The sequence below is a fragment of the Arachis duranensis genome, chromosome 7 (genome assembly GCF_000817695.3).
Source record: "Arachis duranensis cultivar V14167 chromosome 7, aradu.V14167.gnm2.J7QH, whole genome shotgun sequence".
Classification (NCBI taxonomy): domain Eukaryota; kingdom Viridiplantae; phylum Streptophyta; class Magnoliopsida; order Fabales; family Fabaceae; genus Arachis; species Arachis duranensis.
The window spans coordinates 41,728,428-41,738,229 of NC_029778.3; the positions used below are offsets into that span (position 1 = coordinate 41,728,428).

Sequence of the window (9,802 nt, forward strand, 5' to 3'; positions counted from 1 at the left end):
ATATCATCCACAGACAAATGGGCAAGCTGAAGTCTCTAATAGAGAACTTAAAAGAATCCTGGAACGGACTGTGATTAATCGTATAAGGGATTGGGCAAAAAGCTTGGATGATGCTCTGTGGGCATATAGAACAGCATTCAAGACTCCTATAGGGACCTCTCCATACCAGCTTGTGTATGGAAAAGCCTGTCACTTGCCAGTGGAACTGGAACATAAGGACTACTGGGCAACCAAATTCCTAAACCTTGATGCCAAGTTAGCTGGAGAAAAATGATCGCTCCAGTTAAATGAGCTAGAGGAATTCAGACTCAATGCTTTTGAAAATGCAAAAATTTACAAAGAGAAAGCAAAAAGATGGCATGACAAAAAGCTGTCATCCAGAGTTTTTGAGCTAGGGCAGAAAGTTCTGTTGTTTAATTCTAGGCTTAGATTATTCCCTGGGAAATAGAAATCCCGGTGGAGAGGTCCATATGTGATTACAAGTGTGTCACCATATGGATACGTAGAGCTTCAGGATAATGACTCTAACAAAAAGTTCATTGTTAATGGACAGAGAGTCAAACATTATCTTGAAAGCAATTTTGAGCAAGAATGCTCAAGGCTGAGACTTGATTAAAGCTTAGTAATAGTCCAGCTAAAGACAATAAAGAAGCGCTTGCTGGGAGGCAACCCAGCCATTAACAAAGCTTATTTTTCAATTAATTGATTTTTATAGGTTCATATTAATTTTCTTCAAGGTAAAATGGCAGTTGCATGAGTTCACAGAGTTACAGAAGGATTTAGAGGATAAAATAGCTAAAAGAAGCTCACTGGTGTGAAAAAGCCAGTAAGAGCTGTTTTGGGCGTTAAACGCCCAAAAGAAGCATCTACTGGGCGTTTAACGCCAGTAGAGATAGCCATCTGGGCGTTAAATGCCAGATTTACAGCGTCCTGGGCGTTTAGAAAAATGCCCAGTGACAAAGGAGTTCCTGACGTTTAACGCCAGCCAGAAGCAACAGCTGGGCGTTAAATGCCCAGGAGAAGCTACAGATGGGCGTTAAATGCCCAAAACATGTAGTGTTTGAGCGTTTAACACAAGGATTGTGGGGAGGAGGTGAATTCGTTTTCCACTCAAATTTTTTCCATTTTTGATGTTTCAATTCATGATTTCTTGCATAAATATGTTACAAACTCTCATCTTTCAATTCCAAAAATTTTAATCCTAATTTTTCAAACCCTTTTTCAAAGATATCAAATGTATCCTAATTCATAAACACAAATCCTTTTCAAATCCCATCCAACTTCTTTTCAAATTTTTTTCAAAACTCAATTATCTTCTGAAATTCATCTCAAATCTTTTTTTTTAAAAAAAATAAAAATTCAGATTTATCTTTTTCAAATATCTTTCATAACTCTTCAATTTTAAATTAAATTTTTTTCTTATCATACTTATCTTTCACAAATCATATCTTCTATCTTATCTTTTTTAAAATTTTTGAAAACTTATCCGCCCTCCCTTTAAATCAACATTCGGTCTCCCTCCTCTCTTCCATAATTCGAAATTGGCTCTCCTTCTATCCCTCTCCTTTCCTTTCTTTTGCTTGAGGACAAGAAAACCTTTAAGTTTGGTGTGTTTATCCGTGATCACTAAGCCATACCCACTAAGATCATGGCTCCTAAGAAAAAATAAACCACTCCAAGAGGCAAGAAAGAGAATATTCCAAAACCACTTTGGAATCAAGGGAAGTTCTTAACCAAAGAACATTCAGATCATTACTACAAAATAATGTGTCTAAGGTCAGTGATTCCGGAAGTTAAATTCGATCTGAAAGAAGACGAATATCCGGAGATCCAAGAGCAAATTCAAAACAGGAGCTGGGAAATCCTAGTTAATCCTGAGACAAAGGTGGGAAGGAACATGGTTTAGGAATTCTACTCCAATCTGTGGCAAATAGACAGGCAGAGATTAGCTGGAGCCGCCTTCTATGACTATCGAACTCTGATCAGAGGAAAGATTGTTCACCTTCATCCTGACAAAATCAAGGAGATCTTCAAGCTACCTCAGCTGAAAGATGACCCAGACTCCTTTAATAGGAGAATGATGAGAACACATAAGGGCTTGGACGAAATTCTAGAGGACATATGCCTCCTTGGAACCAAGTGGAAACTAGCACAAAGGGTGTTCCAAATCAACTCAAGAGAGAAGATCTCAAACCAGTCGCCAGAGGCTGGCTGGACTTCATTGGGCGTTCTATACTGCCCACTAGCAACCGCTCTGAAGTCACCATCAAAAGAGTAGTAATGATCCATTGCATTATGTTAGGAAAAGAAGTGGAAGTTTATCAGCTGATTTCTTGTGAACTTTACACAATTGGAAACAAGAACTCCAAAGATGCCAAATTGGCTTATCCAAGCTTAATCTCTATGCTATGTAAAGATGCTGGGGTGAAGATGGGAGTAACTGAGTATATCTTAGTTGAGCGACCAATCACCAAAAAGTCAATGGAAGGACAACAGGTGCAGGACGACCCCATCAAGAGGAGAGCACAAGAGTTCCTCCCGAAAATCCCTCAAATTGAATACTGGGAGCGTCTTGAAGCATTGTCACCAAGTTGCAAGAAGCTATAGAGCAATTAAAGGAAGAACAGCAAAATCAAAATAGCATGCTTTACAAACTGCTTAAGGAACAAGAGGAGCAGGGGCGTGAACTGAGGCAACTGAAGTGACAGAAGCTATCTCTTGAAGGGCCAAGCACCCCACAGATCAAAGGAGCATCCACCTCCCAAAATAAAGGTTGTTGAGTCTTAATCTTAGCTTTAACTCTGTGATAGTTGTTCTTATAGGAATTTACCTTAGAAATTATATATGAGTAGTAGTAATTAGTATATCTATTTCGATTTTATCTCCAATTAAGCTATAATTTATTTTTCTCATCATCATCAAACATGAATAAAATAGTAGATTTTTAGAATAAAGAGGCAATATATTTTTTTTCGAGTTCTTAATAAGGAAAATTCTAATTATTTATATGTGGTGGCAATACTTTTTTTCTTCTGAATGAATGCCTGAACAGTGCATATTTTTTATATTGAATTTTATGAATGTTAAAATTGTTGGCTCCTAAAAGAATGATGAACAAGAGAAATATTATTGCTGATCTGAAAAATCATGAAATTGATTCTTGAAGCAAGAAAAAGCAATGAAAAAAAAAGTAAAAGAGGTAGAAAAAGCCAATAGTCCTTTAAACCAAAAGGCAAGGGTGAAAAAGATCCAAGGCTTTGTGCCTGACAACCACATCTGTTCTACATTAGATTGAATGAGTATCTCTTAGATTCCTTAATCAGAATCTTCGTGGTATAAGCTAGAATCCATTGGCAACATCCTTGAGAATCCGAAAAGTCTAAACCTTGTTTGTGGTATTCCGAGTAGGATTCAGGGATTGGATGACTGTGACGAGCTTCAAACTCGCAAGTGTTGGGCGTAGTGACAGACGCAAAAGGATCAATGGATCCTATTCCGACATGATCGAGAACCGACAGATGATTAGCTGTGTTGTGACAGAGCATTTGGACCATTTTCATTGAGAGGATGGGAAGTAGCCATTGAAAATGATGACGCCCTACATACAGCTTGCCATGGAAGGAGCCTTGCATGTTTGAAAGTAAGAAAGCATTATGTTGCAGGGATTCAGAAGATAAAGCATCTCCAAAATTCCAACATATTCTCCATTATTGAGTAACAATTACTTATTTTATGCCCTTTCACTTTTTACAATTGAAACTAAAGAACCCTGTTGGTATCCTGACTAAGAATAATAAGATAACCGTAGCTTACTTCAAGTCAACAATCTCCGTGAGATTCGACCCTTACTCACGTAAGGTATTACTTGGACGACCCAGTGCCTTGCTGGTTAGTTATGCGGAATTACATAGTGTGAGTGTAATTTTCATGCACTAATTAGCAATTGCCAATTTCAACCACTGCTAAGTTTGATAACTCAAGTATTACCAATTAATTAACCAAAGCCAAAAGGGAAAATAAAATCTACTCGAATGAAAATAATTTGGATAGAGCGAAAACATCAATAACATATAAGTCTGAAATACCCTAATGTGTATTAATTAAGAAATCAAATGTAACATGGAAAAGTTCATAAATTAAATTGGAAAAATAAATAAAAGGAACATTGAACCTGTGATTTGAAGAAGATGAAATCCTAATCCTAATAGAAATTCTAATCCTAATCCTAATCCTAAGAGAGAGGAGAGAACCCCTCTCTCTAAAAACTACATATAAATTGTGAAAAGTGTGTATTATGAATGAATGATCATGAATTAATGGATTCCTTCACTTTATAGCATCTAATCTGTGTTTTCTGGGCCAAGAACTGAGTCAAAATAGCCCAGAATTCGCTGATTGTAAAATCTGGCTCGTACAGGTCGCGGCAAAGTGACGTGGAGGCGTTGTCCACACGTTTGCGTGGATTGAAATTCGCAGATGCGACGTGTGCGCATCATCCACGCATCCGTGTCGCCTAACTTCGGGGCAGCTATGACAAATTATATATCGTTGCAAAGCCTCAGATGTTAGCTTTCCAATGCAACTAGAACCGCATCATATGAACCTCTGTAGCTCAATTTATGACCGTTTGAGTGCGAAGAGGTCAGGCTGGACAGCTTAGCAATTTCTTCAGTTTCTTGTATTTCTTCTACTTTTGCATGCTTCCTTTCCATCCTCTAAGCTATTCCTACCCTGTAATCTCTGAAATCACTTAACACACACATCACGGCATCGAATGGTAATAAGAGAGGATTAAACATAGCAATTTTAAGGTCCAAAGATGCATGTTTTCAATCATAGCACAAAATCAGGAAGGAGAATGTAAAACCATGCAAATCATATGAATAAGTGGACAAGGACTTGATAAAAACCACTCAATTGAGCACAAGATAAACCATGAAATAGTGATTTATCAACCTCCCCACACTTAAAAATTAGCATGTCCTCATGCTAAGCTCAAGATAAGCTATAAAGGAGTGAAGAGGAATGATAGAGAGTATGAAATGCAACCTATCTATGTGAATGCAACTACATGCAAAATGTTTCTACCTACTTGGTTAATAAATAAGTTCTCCAAGACAAATATGAATCAAATTCCACTAATTCAAATCATACAGTAAAAGACAAGTATACTTGTAAGAAGATAGCTCATGAAAGCAGGAAACATAGAATCAAGCACTGAACCCTTATTGGTAGTGTATATCACTCTAACTCTCAAGTGTCTAGGGTCAATCACTCTACTCTTCTCTAATCATTCTTTCTAAACTTTATTCTTCATCTAACCAATCAACAAATATTTAGTATATCAATGCAAACATCATGAGGTCTTTTCAAGGTTGTAATGGGGCTAAGGTAAAGGTGAGGATATATGTATAAGGCTAAGTGAGCTAACAAAGTGAATCCTTGATTAGTCTAAGATCTCACCTAACATACACACTTTATATAATTTAAAATGCTTTACCTAGCTACCCAAAATTTTCCCACTTTTGTATTACATGCTCATGTATCAAACTTATTTTTGAGTTTTGTCCTATGTGCGTTGATTCTTTTTATTTTGCATTTGGGGTAATATTTTTTTTATCCCCTTATTTAATCACTTAATAATTTTTTTCTTTTTTTTATCAATGCACATGGTAATTTAATTATTTTGATTTTACATGAGCATGCTTCCCAAATTTTCAAATAACTTATTCATTTAATTCCCTACTTTTTTTTCCTATCATCCCATGTTCCCATAAAATTCCCCACACTTAAATTATACACAATATCTATCTTAAGCTAACCAAGGATTCAACTTGGGAATTTTATTTTGTTTTTCTTCTTAAGGCTAGTAATGTGGTTATGAAATAGAAGGGGGTTAAAAATTTCAAAGTGGCTAACAAAGATGACATAAAAGGGTAGGCTTATTTGGGAGAAGTGAGCTAAAACAAGTAATGGCCTCAATCATATGCAAGCATGTAAATACACTAAATAATGGACATATAGACTGAAACAAAGTAAAGATTGCAATCATAGAGAAGAAAACACACAAGAATAAAATTCATGGTTTAAATAGTGTAACCATGTAAATAAGCTCAAAATCTCACAGGTTGTGTGTTCTTTAGCTCAAAAACCATGTTCCAATGTACAATCTTCAAACAAATTTAACACAGAAAATTTTAATTTTTTTAATTTAAATTAGTGAAAATTTTCAAAAATAGGGTCTTAAAAAGAAACTTATTATTTTTCAACCAAGTAGTACTTAAATGCAAACAATCAACTCCACATGTAATCTATTATGCAATGCAACAATGAACAAATAAAGAAAATAGAATATTGGTGTTGAGAAGAGAATAACTAACTCGTGGAAATTGGTATCGACCTCCCCACACGTAAAGATTGCATCGTCCTCGGTGCATGCTAAGATGTGCAAGTGGACGGGCTGCTCCAACTGATACCTTTCTCTACAGATTGACTTGCCTATCTCCCCATATAGAAGTTCTTTCTTTCCCCTCTCGGTGGCCATCCTGAAAGTAGAGGAAAAGGAAGAAAAGTAACCCAGAAATAAAGATAAGAGCATAAATAAAATATGGGTGTTAATGCCAAATAATAAAGGTCTCAATTACATGGTAGCTACAACATGCAAGTGAGAAAATAGTGGAAGAAAATAGCATATCAATAGTGCAAAAGTTGCAACAACGGGGAAGAGAGTGTGGGTAATGCAAGATAGTGTAAGTGCATATCATTGCAAAAGGAATATCAGTATTATAAAAATTAGCATTGATTTATGAATAATAATACCCAATCAGAATAAAATAAGTCATGAAGCACGAGAATAATTCAAGAAAAGATGCAATAGTTGAAGAAGAGAATTTTAACACCAATGGAAAAGGAAAAAGAAAGTAAGAAAGGAGGAAGAAAGAAATAAGAAGAAAGAAATAAGAAGGGAGAAGTAAAAATTAGGATTGGGGAAGAAAAGATAAGATATTTGGCTGATGTGGATAAGCTGTGCGGCGCAGGCAACGCGAACGCGTGGGGCACGCGGTCGCGTGGATAGCACATCGATGAAGTGACGCGAACGCGTGAGTGATGCGTTCGCGTGAAGTGGTTCGTGCCTTCAGCGCGAGTGCAGCCTCACGGCCGTGCAACTCTCTGGTGAAAAGCTCATTTTGCCAAAACTTTGGGTGGACGTGATCGCGTGGATGGCATTGTTTAAAGAACGACGCGGACGCGTAGGGCACGCGTTTGCGTGGTAGGACTTGTGCTGTTAGCACGAGTCCAGCCCAATTCCAACTCAACGTTCAGCCATACACCCTTATACGTCGATTTACAGGGCCATGTAGTCGCGTGGGTGACGCGGACGCATGGGGAGGCTATTTCGTTAATGACGCGATCGCGTCATTGATGCTGTCGCGTCGCGTGCTCCCTTTTTTATGCAGTATACAGAATGTAATGAATGTTATGCACAATTCCAGGTTCAATCAAAATTCAAAAATAGACTAAAATGGAAAAGGAACGATCATACCATGGTGGGTTGTCTCCCACCTAGCACTTTTAGTTAATGTCCTTAAGTTGGACATTTGATGAGCTTCCTATTATGGTGGCTTGTGCTTGAATTCATCCAGAAATCTTCACCAATGTTTGAAATGCCAACAGCCTCCGGAATCCCAAACAAGGCACGTAAAGCCTTTGAGCAGTTTCAAACAGGTTTTCAGGCTTCCAGTGCGCTGAATGTCAGAACAGACTCCAGGATCCCAAACTTTGGTGAGTTTTTAAATAAATAAGATGAATAAACAAAAATAATCTATGTACAACGAATTTCAATTATTTTTTCTCAACTTTTTTTCAAAAAAGAAAATTACCATATCTAATTCTTTTAACTGCTCAATGATTTTGCCTTGATAAAATTTTAAGAATGCAGCTTCATTTGGAATTCTGCCAATGTTACCTCTAAGTTCTTCAAATCTTACAAAGCTAGATAAATAAAGAAAAAAAACTATGTTAGATAACACACACATAGTATGAAACTAAAGAATTAAAAAAAATACCCACCTATTTTTAAATTGGATGACAGTTGCATCTTCAAGATTGAAGAACATTTTTGTGCCATACATGGAATTTTGTAAAATAATCTTTTCTTAAAAATTTAATTTAATACAAAATGAGTAAAAATTTACATAAACAATAAATAAAAGCTCACATATAAAAATATATTGTTAAAAAATTATGGATAAATATTACCGTTATATAACTTCACTCTAACAAACTGTAAGATGACAACAGTTCCATCCTTATTGCCGAATCCCAGAAAAACATTTAATTAATGTGCATAGTTGCTAAAAAGTACACACTCCATTATTTTTCTATATCAAATAGAATGTTTAATGTTAAATATATTTTTTTATAACAAAATAAACAAAACATAATTATAATTAAAAACTTAACTACCTATAAAATAATATTAAATTATATATATTTTATATTTTTAAAATTTCAAAATTAATAATAAAATTAAAATATCAAATACAATTTTAAAAAAAATTAATAATTAATTAATTAATTATTTTAAATTCGTAAGAAAAAAACCATGGAAAGAATGCTTTTTATTAATTTTTTTTTGTAAAATTAGAATTTTTTTAATCAATCCGAATTGATTTTTTCAAAATATTTAAATACTTAGACGTTTAAAAACCGTGCCTTTGAATCTAAAAAATTTTAACTAAGCTTAATGTTAGTTAAGATACATTTGTTACTTATTAATAATATTAATAAAAATATTTATAATAAAATAAGTTAAAATAATAATTTAAAAAGATGAGATTATTAAAATTTTTATATTTATAAAAATAAATAGATAATTATCCATCATCAATCTCTAATTCGATAATAGTATACTTAGTAGATTTGCCATTCTTTTTAAGAGTCCTCTCATTTCCAATTTCAGTGAGATATCCAACAACATTTGAAATGATTTAAAATAAAATAAAAAATTGTTGTAAATAAATTTGTTAAAAAAAACACAGAATAAATTATCAATAAAATAAATAAAGTTATACATAAATTATACTTTTTCTAAAATAATAAACTTACCAACTAAATAGGTGCAATCATACCCAGGAGCATTGAGAGTGTCAAAACTCACAAACTTAAATCCATATCGATGATTCTGGAAGTCTGTGCACATCAGTACGTTGGTTTAAATTAACCACATACTCATGATGTGTAGTCTTGAAGTAACCTTTATTGAGTCCAACACCAAAAGATCTTATTTGTTAAGATATTCCTTCCTCCAGCAAATTCACAAATCGAGACACAAAAGTCCTCTTAACTTAGGCGTGTATTTTTCCTCCCTAGAATTAATGAACAAAAATAAAAAAAAATGATTAGAAAGGGATAAGTAGAGAGATTTTGGATATATGAAAAGAAAGGGATTGATATACTTTAAATTGTGGTGCTTTACATCTCTCATAACTTATACTTTTATAGTTGCATCATAACTAAATTTTTTTAAATTTTGGTTGACTTTAATTTAAAATTTAAAAAATAACAAACTAAGTAAAACAACCCAAACTTAAAATTTAAAAATAACAACCTAAACAAATAATAATTTAAAAGCAACCGAAGTATTAGTATGTAACAACCGAAGTATAATTAACGTAAATTTTTTAAAATTCTAAATTTCTTTAAAAGAATTTATGTAGCTGCAATTTAAAAAAAAATCAACAAAATTTTAAAAAATAATGCTAAAAAGAATTAACAGATTTTTAAAAAATAGTGTTAAAAT

The 9,802-nt window shown here is 34.1% G+C and overlaps 1 protein-coding gene across 1 annotated transcript in view; it reads right to left on the reverse strand.

Annotated features, from left to right (window-relative positions):
• Nucleotides 1-9,202, reverse strand: part of LOC127740539 (uncharacterized) — an 11,864-nt gene extending 2,662 nt beyond the window's left edge. The window contains exon 1 of the mRNA XM_052251572.1: nucleotides 9,109-9,202. Within this exon, the coding sequence (XP_052107532.1) occupies nucleotides 9,109-9,202 (94 nt within the window). The remainder of the gene's footprint in view (nucleotides 1-9,108) is intronic.
• Nucleotides 9,203-9,802: the final 600 nt, after the last annotated feature.